Here is a 19,295-nt window from a genome sequence, read left to right as displayed (position 1 = left end):
GACCTGCAAGATCTTCTGTCTCTTCCATCGGGCCTGCTGCCTGCTATTTATATTGTGCTTTGTGTATAATTTTACTTAAATTAAACCATATAGAAAAGTTATTTGATTGTGTGGTCTCCCTCCTTGTCACCTCCTCTAGAGTGAGTGTGTGTGTGTGTTTTATTACCTGAGGTCAGGGCTCGGGGACGTGGTCAAGATATCCGCAGAGTTTGATGTCGTCAGGAAGCTGCGTTTGGTGACGTTGGAGATGGGAATGTGGGATCGTGAACTTTTGGGCTGCAGCAGTAATCTCACTATAAGAATCATAGAAGGAGTTTAACTATTAGAAGAGATCCTATAACAGTGTGCTATTGTTTAAAAATAAATAAGTAGAGAGTTTGTTATACCATCTCTGATTTCATGAAGGTCCCTGGGCTGCACGAAGTCTGGCTTCACACTCTCAAACCACCAGAAGAGCTCAGCAATGAAGACCATCACGTTGTTCTGCAACACACACACTTCAGGCTCAGCAGGAGGACGTGACTGTGCTGTTGTTCTGGTTGTGTTTTTGGGCTCACCTTTAGTGCGGGTGGAGAATACAACATGTCCTCGGGCTTCAGGTAGAAGCATTTGTTCAGGTACTCGATGGAAAACTCCTGGAGCAGCTGGATGTTGTACAGACTGTCTGCTATGGAGGGAACCTCCTTCAGGCAGATATCTGCGCAGGACAGGACAACAGCAGTCAACACTCTCAACACTGTGTACTGTGACAGCTACATGGTAGATCAAGACATTTTAAAACCATTTTCTGTGAAATGCACTGATGATAAGATCTCATGTGTGTCCGCTGAATATCAGGAAAAACAGCTTTTATGGGAGGAGGTATAAAAAGAGGAGCTATAATGTATTAATTAGTCAATAAGTGAACGTTAGAGATGCCAGGAGGCTGATTTGTTTACTCTACATGTATAACCAGCCAGCTTCCAGTCTTAAAGCTAAGCTAACAGTCTCCTGACTCGAGCTTCATGTTTTGCGTCCAGACATAAGATGAGTATCGACCAACAGTCCAGTGTTACAGACATGGACGGACTAATAAATCAGTCTACTGTTGGAAGTTACTGCCAAACTTCTTGTTGGGAAGTTACATATAGAAACAAAATGACCACAAAGAGACAGACTACTACAACAAAGAGACAGACTACTACAACAAAGAGACAGAATACTACAACAGAGACAGAATACTACAACAAAGAGAGAGAATACTACAACAAAGAGACAGAATACTACAAAGAGACAGAATTCTACAACAAAGAGACATAATACTACAACAAAGAGACAGACTACTACAACAAAGAGACAGAACACTACAACAAAGAGACAAAATACTACAACAAAGAGACAGAATACTACAACAAAGAGACAGAATACACAACAAAGAGACAGAATACTACAACAAAGAGACAGAATACTACAACAAAGAGACAGAATACTACAACAGAGACAGAATACTACAACAAAGAGAGAGAATACTACAACAAAGAGAGAGAATACTACAACAAAGAGACAGAATTCTACAACAAAGAGACAGAATTCTACAACAAAGAATACTACAACAAAGAGACAGAATTCTACAACAAAGAGACAGAATTCTACAACAAAGAGACAGAATACTACAACAAAGAGACAGAATACTACAACAAAGAGACAGACTACTACAACAAAGAGACAGAACACTACAACAAAGAGACAGAATACTACAACAAAGAGACAGAATACTACAACAAAGAGACAGACTACTACAACAAAGAGACAGAACACTACAACAAAGAGACAAAATACTACAACAAAGAGACAGAATACTACAACAAAGAGACAGAATACACAACAAAGACACAGAATACTACAACAAAGAGACAGAATACTACAACAGAGACAGAATACTACAACAAAGAGACAGAACACTACAACAAAGAGACAGAATACTACAACAAAGAGAAAGAATACTACAACAAAGAGACAGAATACTACAACAGAGACAGAATACTACAACAAAGAGACAGAATACTACAACAAAGAGACAGAATACTACAACAGAGACAGAATACTAAAACAAAGAGACATAATACTACAACAAAGAGACAGAAATACTACAACAAAGAGACAGAATTCTACAACAAAGAGACAGAATACTACAACAAAGAGACAGAATACTACAACAAAGAGACAGACTACTACAACAAAGAGACAGAACACTACAACAAAGAGACAGAATACTACAACAAAGAGACAGAATACACAACAAAGAGACAGAATACTACAACAAAGAGACAGAATACTACAACAAAGACACAGAATACTACAACAAAGAGACAGAACACTACAACAGAGACAGAACACTACAACAAAGACACAGAATACTACAACAAAGAGACAGAATACTACGACAAAGAGACAGAATACTGCAACAAAGAGACGGAACACTACAACAAAGAGACAGAATACTACAACAAAGAGACAGAATACTACAACAAAGAGACAGAACACTACAACAAGGAGACAGAATACTACAACAAAGACACAGAATACTACAACAAAGACACAGAATACTACAACAAAGAGACAGAATACTACAACAAAGAGACAGAACACTACAACAAAGAGACAGAACACTACAACAAAGAGACAGAATACTACAACAAAGACACAGAATACTACAACAAAGACACAGAATACTACAACAAAGAGACAGAATACTACGACAAAGAGACAGAATACTACAACAAAGAGACAGAATACTACAACAGAGACACAGATTATACAACAAAGAGACAGAATACTACAACAAAGAGACAGAATACTACAACAAAGAGACAGACTACTACAACAGAGAGACAGAATACTACAACAAAGAGACAGAATACTACAACAAAGAGACAGAATACTACAACAAAGAGACAGAGCACTACAACAAAGAGACAGAATACTACAACAAAGAGACAGAATACTAAAACAAAGAGACAGAATACTACAACAAAGAGACAGAAATACTACAACAGAGACAGAATACTATGAAAAAGAGACAGAATACTACGACAAAGAGACAGAATACTACAACAGAGACAGAATACTACAACAGAGACAGAATACTACAACAGAGACAGAATACTACAACAAAGAGACAGAATACTACAACAAAGACAGAATACTAAAACAAAGAAGAAACATAATACTACAACAAAGAGACAGCAAGTACTACAACAGAGACAGAATACTACAACAAAGAGACAGAAATACTACAACAGAGACAGAATACTACGAAAAGGAGACAGAATACTACAACAAAGAGACAGAATACTACAACAAAGACACAGAATACTACAACAAAGAGACAGAACACTACAACAAAGAGACAGAATACTACAACAAAGAGACAGAATACTACAACAGAGACACAGAATACTACAACAAAGAGACAGAATACTACGACAAAGAGACAGAATACTACAACAAAGAGACAGAATACTACAACAAAGAGACAGAATACTACAACAAAGAGACAGAATACTACAACAAAGAGACAGAATACTACAACAAAGAGACAGAATACTACAACAGAGACACAGATTATACAACAAAGAGACAGAATACTACAACAAAGAGACAGAATACTACAACAAAGAGACAGACTACTACAACAGAGAGACAGAATACTACAACAAAGAGACAGAATACTACAACAAAGAGACAGAATACTACAACAAAGAGACAGAAATACTACAACAGAGACAGAATACTATGAAAAAGAGACAGAATACTACGACAAAGAGACAGAATACTACAACAGAGACAGAATACTACAACAGAGAGACAGAATACTACAACAGAGAGACAGAATACTACAACAGAGAGACAGAATACTAAAACAAAGAGACATAATACTACAACGAAAGAGACAGAATACTACAACAGAGACAGAATACTACAACAAAGAGACAGATTACTACAACAAAGACAGAATACTAAAACAAAGAAACAGCAATACTACAACAGAGACAGAATACTACAACAAAGAGACAGAAATACTACAACAGAGACAGAATACTACAACAAAGAGACAGAAATACTACAACAGAGACAGAATACTATGAAAAAGAGACAGAATACTACGACAAAGAGACAGAATACTACAACAGAGACAGAATACTACAACAGAGAGACAGAATACTACAACAGAGAGACAGAATACTACAACAGAGAGACAGAATACTAAAACAAAGAGACATAATACTACAACGAAAGAGACAGAATACTACAACAGAGACAGAATACTACAACAAAGAGACAGATTACTACAACAAAGACAGAATACTAAAACAAAGAAACATAATACTACAACAAAGAGACAGCAATACTACAACAGAGACAGAATACTACAACAAAGAGACAGAAATACTACAACAGAGACAGAATACTACGAAAAGGAGACAGAATACTACAACAAAGAGACAGAATACTACAACAAAGAGACAGAACACTACAACAAAGAGACTGAATACTACAACAAAGAGACAGAATACTACAACAGAGAGACAGAACACTACAACAAAGAGACAGAACACTACAACAAAGAGACGCTGAATGACCACTAAGATCTACGGTGCACTGTCACCGTACCTTCCAGTCGGATGAGTTCTGGGCAGTAGAAGTGGACCACAGCCAGCAGAGCGGTGCCGTCACACACGTCCTTCAGCAAGTCGTCCAGCAGAGGGAAGTGCTGAAGTGTCCGACCCGACAGGTGGTCTCTGCGGTAACGCACCTGCACCGGAGGAGACGGCACAAGTTTACACAAAGTACATAAATGTTTGAAATCAGAACAATGACTCACATGTTCACACACAAACTGACTTCAGTAGTTTTCAACCTGGACAATATTATCCAATGTTTTTGTGTCAGTGTCCGAGAGCGCTGCAGCAATGTAATCATATCATCCATGTACGTCCAGATAAAGTGTTTGTTTGTCACAGACAGGCTCAGATTGTTACTACAAGTGTCTGACAACAGTATGGATCATTATGGAAGAAACATCTCACTTGATCCAGTCTGTTTAATGTGTTGAGTGACTTGTTGTCGGTGGAAATAAGAGTCCCAATTTGTTGGAGTAGTTTTATTTCTCTCCATAAGGTTGTCAGACACTTATAATAACAATCTGAGCCTGTTGACATAAACAAGACCTTTTAGTGGACATACATTGACGGTGCACAGCTGCACAAAGGTTTCACTGCAACATGTTTTGCAGCAGGTTGAAAAATACCAAAGTTTTTCCTTTAACATATATACTGTCCAGTAGGTGTCTGTATGTGGCATCCAGTGCTTGAGCTTTGCATGTGTGCCTGGCAAGCATGTGAAGCATTGTCAGATATAATAAAGTAACTAATACTGAGGGGGGTAAGTAGTTAGTGGGTGCATGTGATACATACAAAAGGGAAAAACAATAACGGTCTGGATGAAATGAGGACAGGGTCGATGGAGGTACGTTACCATGTGAGAGAACTCCACAGGCTCCAATAAGCAGCTGACCAGAGCATGCAATATATCAGGCTGGGGAGGGAACACAGACATGATTGGGAGGAAGTTAATGAAATGAAAGAAAAGCTGAGACTGAGTGAGTGGACTCCAGACAGGTTGCTTTACGGCCTGTTTTTCACCTTAGCGTTGCCGGATAAAAACAAGAGTAAAACGGTTCAGAGGTGTGTGAATGTCTCGGAGGAGGGAAGGTTAAATTGAAGGAATTGCTAAAGAGCAAATGATCTAAAAGGACTAATGAGCTGTTTCTTCCTATGCCACCAAGGGGCACTGTCGGCTCCTTTTGTGTGCTGTCTGATCTGACACGGACACATATACACACACACACATACGAACACTCACACAGGCGATTGCTAGCGGTTGCACTTACAGGTACAAGCTTCCAGTACCATTTGGAGGGAGACTAGCATCCAAGAGGCAGGAAGGAAAGGAGAGTTTGGGGAGACACAAAGAGGAAGAGCAGCAGACAAGTCAAGGGTCAGAAACAGTGACGAGGAATCAGATGCCTCCTTGTACCACGGAGACAGATCGGATTTTAAAGACAACTGGATGTGTGTGTGTGTGTGTGTGTGTGTGTGTGTGTGTATAGTGTAAGTAAATGTGTACTATTGCACTTTGTGTCCCCTTAAGTCACACTAATGCAACTCTATTACAGAAGTTTGTCTGTGATCAGGAGGTGATGTGAGGTGCTTATCAGATCTAATGCACCTATAATCCTATAAACCTACTAATGCATCGAGGGAGGAAAGGATGCTGCATGTACACCGTCACCCCAGAGAAGAAGACAGACAGAAAATGACACACACACCTTCTGGTGACTGGGCGACTCCATCAAATGTTGCTTCATTTTCAGCTCTTTTTCCAGGATCTCCCTCATCTTTATGTTCACCTGCAGTAAGATAGTGTGGGTCAACACAGACAGAAGGACGCAGTGATGTCGCACGGTAACAACACAGGTGTGGTTCTGACCTTGTTGATCCAAAAGACCATCGCGTCTTCCAGGTCGAAAGGCAGCTCCTTGGAGGCACTGAAGTTGGAGAAACGCTTGACACTGGACACCACCTTCTCTATGCTGATCATCTCCACGATGTAGGCCATCATCAGGGCATCGATGAGGTGCACGTGGGCGCTCTGGGGAACATTGCAACAGAAACATAAATATATAGCATTACAGCATACAGCTGATTGTATTACATTCAAGTATTGTACTTCAGTCATAACGTTGACCATTTCGTTATCAACATTAGAATACTTTGTACTTTTAAGTCTTTTCATCCATCCATCCATCCATCGTCTACCGCTTATCCGGGATCGGGTCGCGGGGGCAACAGCTCCAGTAAGGAACCCAATCTTCCCTTCTCCGGGCCACATCCTCCAGCTCCGACTGGGGGATCCTGAGGCGTTCCCAGGCCACTGAGGAGATATAATCTCTACACCGAGTCCTGGGTCTTCCCCGGGGTCTCCTCCCAGCTGGACGTGCCTGGAACAGGTGGCATCCTTACTAGATGCCCGAACCACCTCAACTGGCTCCTTTCAACGTAAAGGAGCAGCGGCTCTACTCCGAGTCTCTCACGGATGGCTGAGCTTCTCACCCTATCTCTAAGGGAGACGCCAGCCACCCGTCTGAGAAAACCCATTTCGGCCGCTTGTACCCGTGATCTCGTTCTTTCGGACATGACCCAGCCTTCATGACCATAGGTGAGGGTAGGAACGAAGATCGACCGGTATATTGAGAGCTCTGCCTTCTGGCTCAGCTCTCTTTTCGTCACAACGGTGCGGTAAAGTGACTGTAATACCGCTGCTCCGATTCTCCGGCCAATCTCTCGCTCCATCGTCCCCTCACTCGCGAACAAGACCCCGAGGTACTTGAACTCCTTCACTTGGGGCTCATTCCCTACCCGGAGTAGGCATTCCACCGGTTTCCTGCTGAGAGCCATGGCCTCAGATTCTGAGGTGCTGATCCTCATCCCAACCGCTGCACACTCGGCTGCGAACCGATCCAGTGACTGTTGAAGGTCACAGACCGATGATGCCATAAGGACCACATCATCTGCAAAGAGCAGCGATGAGATCCTCAGGTCACCGAACTGCAACCCCTCTCCTCCACGACTACGCCTCAATATCCTATCCATGAAAATCACGAACAGGATTGGTGATAAAGCGCAGCCCTGGTGGAGGCCAACATTCACTGGAAACAAATCCGACTTACTGCCGAGTATCCGGACACAACTCTCGCTATGGGTGTACAGGGATTGGATGGCCCTCAAAAGTGACCCCCACACCCCCGCAGCACCTCCCACAGTATCAGCCGGATGGTTTTCCAGAAGCACCTTGGTGCCGACCGAAAGTCCTTCTCTATAGCTTCTCCGAACTTCTCCCACACCCGCTGCTTTGCCTCTGACACGGCAGAAGCTGCTGCCCTTCTGGTCCTTCGATACCCTGCAACTGTTTCCGGAGTCCTCCCGGATAACATAACCCGGAAAGACTCCTTCTTCAGTCGGACGGCTTCCCTGACCACCGGGGTCCACCACGGTGTTCGAGGGTTACCGCCCCTTGAGGCACCTAAGACCTTGAGACCACAGCTCATCACCGCAGCTTCAGCAATAGAGGTTTTGAACATCGCCCACTCAGGTTCAATGCCCCCAACCTCCACAGGGTTGGCTGAAAAGCTCCGCCGGAGGTGTGAGTTAAAGATCCCCAGGACAGGGGCTTCCTCCAGACGTTCCCAGTTCACCCGCACTACCCGTTTGGGTTTACCAGGTCTGTCCAGAGTCTTCCCCCACCCCTTGATCCAACTCACCACCAGATGGTGATCAGTCGACAGCTCCGCCCCTCTCTTCACCCGAGTGTCCAAAACATGCGGCCTCAGATCAGATGATACGATTACAAAATCGATCATTGACCTTTGGCCTAGGGTGCTCTGGTACCACGTGCACTTATGAGCATCCTTATGTTCGAACATGGTGTTTGTTATGGCCATTCCATGACTAGCACAGAAGTCCAACAACAAATGACCGTTCAGGTTTAGATCAGGGAGGCCCTTCCTCCCAATCACGTCTCTCCAGGTGTATCCATCGTTTCCCACGTGTGCGTTGAAGTCTCCCAGCAAGACTACGGAGTCCCCTACTGGAGCCCCCTGCAGGGCTCCATTCAGGGTCTCCAAGAAGGACGAATACTCAGAACTGCGGTTTGGGGCATAGGCACAAACAACAGTCAGAGTTTTCCCCCCCATAACCCGAAGGCGTAGGTAGGCGACCCTCTCGTCCACCGGGATAAACTCCAACGTAGCGGCGCTCAGCCGGGGGCTAGTGAGTATCCCCACCCCGGCCCGACGCCTCACACCTTGGGCAACTCCAGAGAAGAATAGAGTCCAACCCCTATCCAGGAGTACGGTTCCAGAGCCAAGACTGTGCGTGGAGGTAAGCCCCACCAGATCCAACTGGTAGCGATCCACCTCCCGCAGTAGTTCCGGCTCCTTCCCCCACAGAGAGGTGACGTTCCATGTCCCCAGAGCCAGCCTCTGCTGCTCGGGTCTGGTCCGTCGAGGTCCCTGACCATAACTGCCACCCGTGTGACAGCGCACCCGACCCCAGCGGATTTTCCCATGAGTGGTGGGCCCACAGGATGGATGGATGGGAGGCACCACGTAGCTTCTTCGGGCTGTGCCCGACCGGGCTCCGTGGCAAACCTGGCCACCAGGCACTCGCTGTCAGGCCCTTCATCCAAATGTGTTTTCTCAGACGGGTGGCGTCTCCCTTAGAGAGAGGGTGAGAAGCTCAGCCATCAGGAGAGACTCGGAGTAGAGCCGCTGCTGCTTTACGTTGAAAGGAGCCAGTTGAGGTGGTTCATCTAGTAAGGATGCCACCTGGGCGCCTCCCTAGGGAGGTGTTCCAGGCACGTCCAGCTGGGAGGAGACCCCGGGGAAGACCCAGGACTCGATGGAGAGATTATATCTCCTCACTGGGAACGCCTCAGGATCCCCCAGTCGGAGCTGGCCCCGCGACCCGACCCCAGATAAGAGGTAGACGATGGATGGAGTATTATTAGTAGAATTAGATTCCAGTGTTGCTGTGTAGGATTGTTTCAGACTTGTGTGATTAAAACGTTTCCACAAACTCCAGAGCGCTTAATTAAAGTCCAAAAATGAAAATCTGTTGAAAAGTAATTATTTCCAAAATTCACGACAGTTGTTGTCTTCCTGTATCAACAGCCCCGTAAATGACATTTATACAACCACAATAACAAACAAATGTATTTTAACTTTAACACAATTATAGTAAAACACTTTTTAAAATTGAGGTTTTTGTTTTGTTTGTCGTCAACAAATATGACGAAAGTCCTCAATTTAAGCATCGAATGTACAAAACATTTGGTCCAGTCCGTGCTCACTGCACGTGTGCTGTTCTATTGAAGAGGGGGAAACATACTCCATCACTGAGTTTCCATGGAAACAGGCAGAACTTCCTGCACGTGAGGCTCTCCCCCCGGTGTCTTTATGACTCACGCTTTGTTTTTTATTGGTGTAAAAAGAACACGTGGAGCTACAGCTGCACAAAAATGAAAAAGTGTGTGTGTTCTGCTTCAACTCATTATCAAACACATCATCTATTACATTCACTTAATATGAATCTCTGCAGCCAACAGCAAAGATTACTTTCATACGGACACACAACCTGCTTCTGGTGTTTCCACACCTGTAGGTTGAGGCTGATCCCTCACACGAGTGAGTTCGCTTTAAATGAAAAATGCTGGTTCATTTTGCTTCATGAATATTTTAGCTACACACCCTAAAAACCTGCAAAACATTCACTGGTGCATTATTTATTCTGGCTCATATTCGGCTCTGGAGTCACTTTAGATTGTTGCCAGGTGGAAAGTGTGGGTTGAACTGCTGCAGAGAACGTGATTTACTTATTATAGAAGAATTCTTAATGCTGTTTTAAATGATTGTTTTGGGAAGTGGGAAGAGCCGTAAACCGAACGTCGACGTATTATCATGTCAGTTAAAGGGAAACAGGAGAAGTTATATTTCGTGGTTAATCAGCGAAGAGGAAAATAAAATAATTGAGTGCAGAACAAAACAAAGCTAAAAGGGACGGTGATGGAGTCAACCTTGGTCTGTCATTCAACAGATTTGAAAAGAAAGATTTATATTGTTGGCTAAAACAAAGCTAGCTTACGCTTTGGCTAATGCTTGTAGCTAACGTTGGCTACATGTGTCGAGTGACGCCAGCGCTGCAAAGCTTTCTGTAAAGTTGAGAGGGGAGTAAAAGTATTTATGAACAAGTTGCTTCTTTCTTTCACTCGCTTCTTAAACAAACGCTCAAGTCAGATCGAGATCTTTACGACACGAGGGGACAGTGCTGATGGAAACACTACCGCTGTTGTCCACAGGGGGCGCCAGAATCACAAAGTAAATCCCTGTAGCTGCTTTAACGTTTATGTAATGGTCAATCAGACGTCAGGTTGAGATACCCACCATCTTGATGGGAGACGAGTTGAGGTCCAGATCAGAGACCGGCGTGTTGCCCGTCTCCAGCACATAGATGCCCTTCCTGGACAACGCCTGGATGACAGACTGGTGGCTCTGCAGCGAGGCAGCCTGCTCAGCGTGCAGGATGAGCCCACACACCCGGCAGTAGAGCTCTCCAGACAGCAGCAGGCGAATGATGAGGGGCTTGATGTGTTCCTGCTCATACTGGTCGGTATAGAAGGGGTCCCGCAGGTCTACAGGGATGTGATCTGCAAACATGACGAGCACATATATGTATTAATAAAGGATTGAACTGGTGGGACGTTCAGGGTTCACCTATTAAAGCTGTAAGAAGCCACTCATTTATGTACACACACGTGTCCACCAATGCCTCACCGTGTTATGTAACAGAGAATCTCGCTGGACTTTCAAGGTATCAGACTGTCTAAGAAGAAACCAGTGCAGCAGGAGAGCACCGACACAACGTCAATGGTTAAACAGCATGCCAGCTAGCGACCCATAGGTGGACCTGAGGCTTTAAGCCAAAGAGCTAACAGGACTTAGTGGTGATACTTAAGCTGATGGTGTTGTCCCAGCCAGCGGGGAGTTGTCCTGCTCATGAACGCAGACATGGGGCAGCTATTTTTATATACCTTGACATGTTAATCCAGAGTTAAGGCCTCAAGCACTCACGGAATTGAACTTCCAGCACTTTCTGGGCAGATTTAGGAAGAAATGAACAGAGACTGATGTCTGATAGAGTCAGTGACTGGTTTAGTAAAAAATATGATGAGAACGACAGGAAACAAAGATGTGAGAAATTGGAATTAAATATTGGAATATTTCCTAAATTAATAATTACTTTTAGTTTAGTTATTGAAAGAAAAGAAACGCCTTTAAAAGGCATATTTGTCTTATTTAAAAATTAAAAGTCTAATTGTATTTTATTTTGATTGCAATATGCTTCTTACCAAGAGTTGAAACAATTATAAACTCAAAACAACTTGTGTTTTTAAGTATGAAGCTACAGCCAGCAGCCACTTAGCTCTGAAGAAAGGATCCTTTTTACATGAAACAAGATATAATGCTAATTATTAAAACCTTTGCTCAGAGCCCTGCTCGCTGTTTCTCCCTGCTTCCAGTCTTTATGCTAAGCTAGGCTAACCTGCTGCTGTAGCGTCATGGTTAAAGCACAAGAAGGTCTCGATCTTCTCAACTCCTTTCTGGTTGATTTCTGGAAAGAAACATCGCTGTTGAATTGTTCAAATGTATTTTTATTTTGGCGCCACATTGCCATGTCGTTCCTTGATGTTGTAGAGAAGGCCGACGTCTCTACGGACGAGATCATCATGTAAATATCTCTACAGGTCAGAGGAAAGATAAGTGTTTTTGATTCGGGGTGAACTGTTTGTTTTACAACAGCATCTTTTCTCATTTAGTTTCTTATCAGGAGCCAGCTGACCGGGAGGAACAGACTCCCTCAGTGGAGAAGACACACACACACACCCTGGCTCAGATCAGATCAGAGCTACTGCACACTGCTACTTTCACAACAGACTTGCTTGCTTGGCACAGTGGAGCTACAGTATCTGTCTCCCTCTGAGCTGCTGTGTGTTGCTGCCATACGGCCATGAAAACACCAGATCATGTCAGAAAGAGCTCATTCCACATCTCCAGGTCTTCGTCCGCCTCATTTCTTTTTCTCTCAACAGCAAATCCTGCACGTCTTCCGGCAGATTACCAGCCACTTCCTCGGCTGTCCCAGAATGCCCCCTCGTCCTCCACGGTTGCTGTGGAGATGAATGGATGCCAACATGGCTGACGGCGGGGGCTGCTTCAGCCTGCTCACTCAGGAGATCTATGTGTATGTGCGAGTGGCTCGGGGGAATTGAAGCTACCACTCCCTCGATATTTATCCTCCACCTGATCCCAGACCACCCTGGTGTGCATGTGTGTGTGTGTGTGTGTGTGCGCGTGTGTGTGTGTGGGGCGGGTGCAGGGAAAGCCTTTGTTCCTATTCTTTCAGACACAAGGTCAGATTGATCAGCAGAGATGTGACAGTCGGGCTGTGGGCTCTGCAGGAAGCATCAAGTCCTCTGTCCCAGAAGAAGGTTTAATGTTTACACACAGTCAGTAATGCTGTTTAGTTAATGCAGATCATCCACAATATATCTATAATATTAGTGCAGATATATTAATATTGTTCAGCCGATAATGTAATAATAACAATACAAATAATAATGTTTATTCATCACACAAATATAATAAGAATCCAGTATCACGTGTGTGATTCAACATAACACACAACATTATCTGTTAACACAGTAAATAATTGAGCAATGCGTTTATATTTGTGTTGCAGCTTTTAAATATGTGAAATGCACAATGATAAATATGAAACTAGTTATCGTAGGTAAAGCTGTCGAGGCACGTCTATTAAAAGACTCTCTCAGCGGCCTCTGAATGTTTCATCCTCCAGAATATTTATTCCAGTATTGTATTTTGAGTCATGCGTCACGGTGGTGTGTGGTTCTGTCCGAGGGAGAGAGGAACGTTTGGGGAAGATATTTAGAATCCAACAGCATCTCTTCCTGAAGTTAATCAAACTGTCACGAGTCCAAATGTGTCGGACGAACCACCAGCCTTCAGGTCCAATCCCATTAAACACTTAAACATGTGACCCCCCCCCCCAGCACCGCGGCATTGGCTGGTTTACCCTCTAATCTAAAACTGTTTTGGTTCTTGTGACCTCTACACTGACCAGGGATCACAGGAAACAAACATGGTACGTGTGGGGCTGTAAATATGTTAAAGGATTAACAGGAATATAACAGGAATATAACATGATAACGCTTTTTAAACAGTTAGACATTCTGGATTTAGTAGGTGTCAGTGTATCAAATGTTGCCAAGAACAGATGAGCTGTAATATATTCATAAGCTCCAGTTAGTTAGCCGTCTTATTGTAGAAACATTTCACTCCTGCCAAAACCCTAAATCCCATATCAGCTGTGGCATCTTTGTGATGGAAGCACTGAGTGAGAGGAAACTACAGAAAACACTCATCAATGTTCTGCATCATCTCTACTGGATGACACGTGTCAAACTATGTGATGCTCGTAACGTCTGATCGCCGTTGAGAGAGTGTAGCTAGTGCAGGAAGTGTCTCTGACGTCAGGAGGAGCCAATCAGATTACAGGAAGCAGCAGGAGGAAAAGGTGATGGTGTGGCGTTTATTATGGGCGTCTGATCTCTGACCTGTTGTGTAACACAGAGGTGAAGCTTTAAAGGGATCGTTTTGTACCCGTAGTTGGTGCGTTAGCGACAGTAGATGGCGTTCAACACGCAGCAGGAAGCGAAGCCACCTTAAAAAGTCAATATCAGTTTACGTGAACACTATATTTAGAATGTTTTCACAGCTTTACGTTGCTGTGACTCAGCACTCCCCCCCCCCGGGGGACCTGGAGCCGTTATCTACGCTCTCTTCAAAGCCACCAGACTCCATTGACAAAAACAGTGATTTTCCCTCACAGTTAGTGGTCTCTCTCTGCCTCGACTGGTTCCTCTGTTTGTGTTATTGTGGGACTTTTTAAAGGGTTAGTTTGGATCCACAATAAGCACCTCACTTTGAAACATCCAAACTATCCCTTTAACTAGCAAGACGGAGCTCACGATATTGCCAAAGTTTGAGAAAGTTATTTCTTCACGTCTCTGAATGTTTGGAATCACATTCAGTATTCCTCCTTTTGATTTCAATGCCATCCCGATCAGATGCTGACCTCACCGCACTTTACAAGCTTCATATTTTAGGGGTTTGTTTCCACTCAGAGTCAATTTACTGAGTCATCCACAGCGAAGCACTGCAAGGCAGGAAACACTTAAACTACAGTACGTCTGGATTATAAAATGGATATGATGACGAAGAGTTTTCACTGGATGATTGTCTCATTTTCAAACGGATAATTAAATCACAGAGACGAGTAGGTTTGCAGGACGGGCTGACCCTCCTGCTCTCACTCGAGCAGGGAGTGACACAAAAACCCACATTCAAGGAGTCGTCTCCAGACAGTTACACACAGCACGTCGAGCAGTCATTTTGAATGTTTTAGTAGCCCTCGTCAGAGCGAGGCTAGTGACCCGAGTGTAAGAGACGATGATGGTGAGATGTCGGCCTCACTAACATGAAGCTCTGCACCGTCGCTGCGGTCTCTTGCTCGGGACGCTTGTTTACATTACAACCACACAAGTGGACGGAGGAGATGCAGATACAATTTGTTCATATTTTTTTTTCTTTTTGGACCTAATACTTCATCGATTAATCCTTTGGTCTATAAAATGTCAGAAAATAGTGAAACGTCCAAGATGATGTCTTTAAATGTCTTGTTTTTTCAGTCCAAATCACAAACATAATCAGTTTAATCTGATAAAACAGAGAAAAGCAGGAAATCTCCAAATTTGAGAGGCTGAAAAACAGCTTTTTCTGCCATTTCTGCACAAAAGATTACTTCAAAATGTCAAATAACATCAAAATAGTTGGCGATTCTTTTTTTGTTTGTTAGCTCCAATATAATAACACTATTTCTAAAAGCTTTATGCACAGTCACAGCTCATGCATTTCACTGCACTATCCAAACACTGCAATTTATTTCATTGATTCCTGCAGGGTTTAATTGCGGGTGCCACCGCGCCGTAAAACAAAGAGCAGAGATACTTTCAAAAAGAAAACATTGTTATGAGAGCGGAGCAGATGCATCATTTCACAAAGCAGATAACGTCCATGTAATGAGTGACTACTGTGAGGGAAGTCTTCTATTACTAAATGAATCTCGATAAGATGTACCGGCCTTTACTACATCAGTTAGTGACACCAGTTCTCTGCTATAAGGTCGCTGTAATGATTCTTTTCAGATCAATTAACCAGCTGATTGCGTTCTCGATTCATTGATGTCGACATGATTTTGGTCCATAAAAAGTCTTCAGATGTTTCGCTTCTTCAGACAAACCGTCAAATACTTTCAGTGTACGAGCACACAACACAACCACAAAGCAGCAAATCCCGATATTTAAGAAAGTTGTGCAAAGAAATGTTCAGCATTTTTGGTTCAGAAGTGACTGAAAGGTTAAACGTTTGTATAAAGATGCCTCCAGTTCGAAATCCTCTCGTGCACACTTCAATGCACGGCTGCATTTTGTACTGTATCTTCTCACCAGGCCTCTAGAACATCAGTTAATAATACATGTACTGCAATAGACTAGCCAGGCTTCTTGACAGAGATATAGATTTATGTTGTTTCTGTTGCAGCTGAAGACAAATAACTGATGCAACTAAAGTCAAGAATCTATATTGCACAAACACCATAACGACTATAATATGTGAGGCTGGTCATGCATCAGGATAAACATAACTAGACTAGTTCAGTTCATGCACAGCAGATTGTTGCTCCAGTCCACAGTGAACACAGAGGAAGCCTTACCTATTCCATAAGCTTTGGCAAACAACCAGCGGAGATTTGCGTCTATTTTGGCTCTGGCAGAGTCGTAGCGCTCCAGCGGTACGACCTGAGCCTCCATGCCTCCTCCACCTGCATCATCTGCTGCTGCTGCTGCTGCTCTCCTCCAGGTGCTGTCCCTGCCAGCACACACCTCCACATCCATCCTGCACGAGACACAGGAACGTTCATTATTATTAGAGTTATTTAGTTAATGTACAAACTATCAGTAATACAAATTTATATTATATAAATAATTATATTAATAATAATAACAATAAATAATAATACATAATAAATAATAATAATACATAATAAATAATAATGATAATAATAATAATAATAATAATAATAATAATAATAATAATAATAATAATAATATACAACATTTAAAGATTAAAAAACAAAAACAATCTTCTTCAGAAAAATTGGATAAATAAATTAAAAGAATTAGGAAATGTAGCTTTATGAATATGGAGGATTTTTTGTTTAAAGGTTAACAATAGTACATAAACTGTTAATACTTACAGGTGTTGTTTTGCACAATATATCATTCGTAAAGTCCAAAATGTAACACAATATGTAAGATTTTCAGATGTATTTCTCCAGTTTTGCTTGTGACTCAACAACAAGCCATGCCTTGCGCCAGTTAATGTCTGCAAACTGAGACTTCCCTAAATATTTCCCACGTGGTGTTGCTTTCTTAGTTTTGTAAGGACATTCCCTAATATGACACAGAAACATTATTGCCAGTAGCAGCCGATTGCATTACATCATCGACCTGAAGAACAACACGCAGGGCCTGCAGGTCTCACAGACAGCACCTGCTCTGATGATGGGGAGACATGAAATACTACACATACACTCACCTTGTTTACCTGCAGCTACAGTCTGCTGTCAAGCCCCATGACTCATATACCATGACTATATATGTATTTAACGCCCATGAAATGTATTTGCACATTGTTTCAGCTGATGAGCAGGTGTTTGGGTATAAGAAAGGCAGCACTTTTGGACACAAATGAGAGCTGCTGTGTTTATTAGCGACCAAAAATGAAAGAAAATAGTAGTGTAGTTGATCTTTGATGCATTTTCCAGCCAGGGTCCAGTCGGGGCTGGAGTATTGTGACCAGAGAATGACCTAACACCAACCTAGCACCATTAAGTTCATAGTACTAGCTATGTTAGCTAGCTAAACTGCGCACACACACACCTAGAAAATGCAAGGCGAGAAACACAACAAAGACTCACCTTTACGCGTGCATTGGGTTGCTTTCCACGGCTTTACGTCTGTGCGGTTACAACGCCGACATGCTGACCTGGCTGTCGCTCAGCTAGCGGGGGGAGGACAGAGGACTCCTCCCTGCACAGACACAAATCTCCGGCCTCTCAGGATAAAGCTGCGGCTGGCGGCTGATGCTGGTTAATCCAATAATAAAAAATCTGAATGGCAACCATTAAAAGTCTGTTTTCGAGGGAATGACTAATGGCCAGAAGCCGGTTGCTTCATGTTGAGGCTGTGGTCGCCTCGGAGAGAGGAGCGCACGGTGTGACGGGTCCCTGTTGTCGGAGCCTGTCTCTATGGGGACGACGGTCATCCTGTGTCCGCGCTGCTGCAGCGCACGTGCTCGCCTGCAGGGGGCGCTGCAGGCCTGTGCGGCGGCAGAGAGCGCACTGTTTTATTAGTTTGCTCATTATTTCAGCTTTAACTTCATAAAATTACATTTCTTTCCAGCTTTTATTACATTTATATATTTAGACTATTATCCCTGTAGTGTATTCTCTTTACTGTGAACGTGTGCACTTCCTCTATCAATATCAACACTGTGATATTTTACATTTATGTATCTTTAATAGTATCTTTTTCATATTTCCTTTTCCTTTTCTCTATTTGATATTATTTTTCTTGACTTTTACAGTACTTGTCTGTATTTTTTAAAACATGGATATCTGTTCTGATTTTAACATCATAACATTTCTATACTTATTATTAATATTAATATTATTCTGAGGTTTTTATATCTCATCTTTTTCTATTAATTATGGCATCTATACCTGTTTTCATATTCCTTCTTTTTGTATTTTCCTGTATTTAATATTATTATTATTATTATTATTATTATTATTATTATTATTATTATTATTTAAACAAACAGATCCAAGAATATATCTTCCAACACATTCTCTACCACATTTTTAAAAATAAATATTTAACAAAACTATTAATTCATGCAAACTCTTCAATATTATACCTGATTAAGTAAACCTCTTGTGTGGTTCATATGTATGTTATTTTTGAATTTGTAACTTTTTCTATATTGTACTAGTTTTCTAGACTTGTGTTATAATTACAAAATGTTTTGTTCAAAAGATGTTTTTCATTAAATGTTTTTAAAGCACTTATATTGGTTTTGTGTGATCCTGCGATACTGGCTATAAGGATACTGAGTATTGTACTTCCATAATGTTGAAGGACTTGAAGCCCCAATGTGCAGAAGGTAATGTGAAATAAATAAATAAGCATATGAATGAGTTTAGGTTAGATCTGATACTTGGGATGTACATATTAGCAGTGGGGTCTGTCAGTTGTATAGTTATAGAGAAGAGGTCGGACGTGAGATAGATGAGTCGCTCTGAATAGATTCAAGACCGTTCAAATTCAATTTCAGCTGTGCATAAATACATTTTTCATACTGAAGATAACAACCCCAGGCAGATATGAAATCCATAAACTATTCCAGGAAACATAAAGAACCAGTGAATGATAATAAA

General features: G+C 42.5%; 1 protein-coding gene across 2 annotated transcripts in view; it reads right to left on the bottom strand.

Annotated features, from left to right (window-relative positions):
- LOC115016714 (calmodulin-regulated spectrin-associated protein 1-B-like) overlaps nt 1-18,111 on the bottom strand; it is a 32,875-nt gene extending 14,764 nt beyond the window's left edge. For both annotated transcript variants that reach the window (XM_029444694.1, XM_029444695.1), the window contains exons 1-10: nt 17,775-18,111; nt 16,509-16,690; nt 11,042-11,304; nt 6,532-6,693; nt 6,371-6,451; nt 5,933-5,965; nt 4,654-4,795; nt 558-697; nt 387-483; nt 167-293 (exon numbers count right to left, since the gene is read on the bottom strand). In XM_029444694.1, the coding sequence (XP_029300554.1) occupies nt 167-293; nt 387-483; nt 558-697; nt 4,654-4,795; nt 5,933-5,965; nt 6,371-6,451; nt 6,532-6,693; nt 11,042-11,304; nt 16,509-16,689 (1,226 nt within the window). In that variant the 5' untranslated portion in view covers nt 16,690; nt 17,775-18,111. The remainder of the gene's footprint in view (nt 1-166; nt 294-386; nt 484-557; nt 698-4,653; nt 4,796-5,932; nt 5,966-6,370; nt 6,452-6,531; nt 6,694-11,041; nt 11,305-16,508; nt 16,691-17,774) is intronic.
- Nucleotides 18,112-19,295: the final 1,184 nt, after the last annotated feature.

Source organism: Cottoperca gobio, chromosome 12 (genome assembly GCF_900634415.1).
Source record: "Cottoperca gobio chromosome 12, fCotGob3.1, whole genome shotgun sequence".
Lineage (NCBI taxonomy): Eukaryota > Metazoa > Chordata > Actinopteri > Perciformes > Bovichtidae > Cottoperca > Cottoperca gobio.
This window is presented reverse-complemented; position numbering and strand designations above follow the sequence as displayed.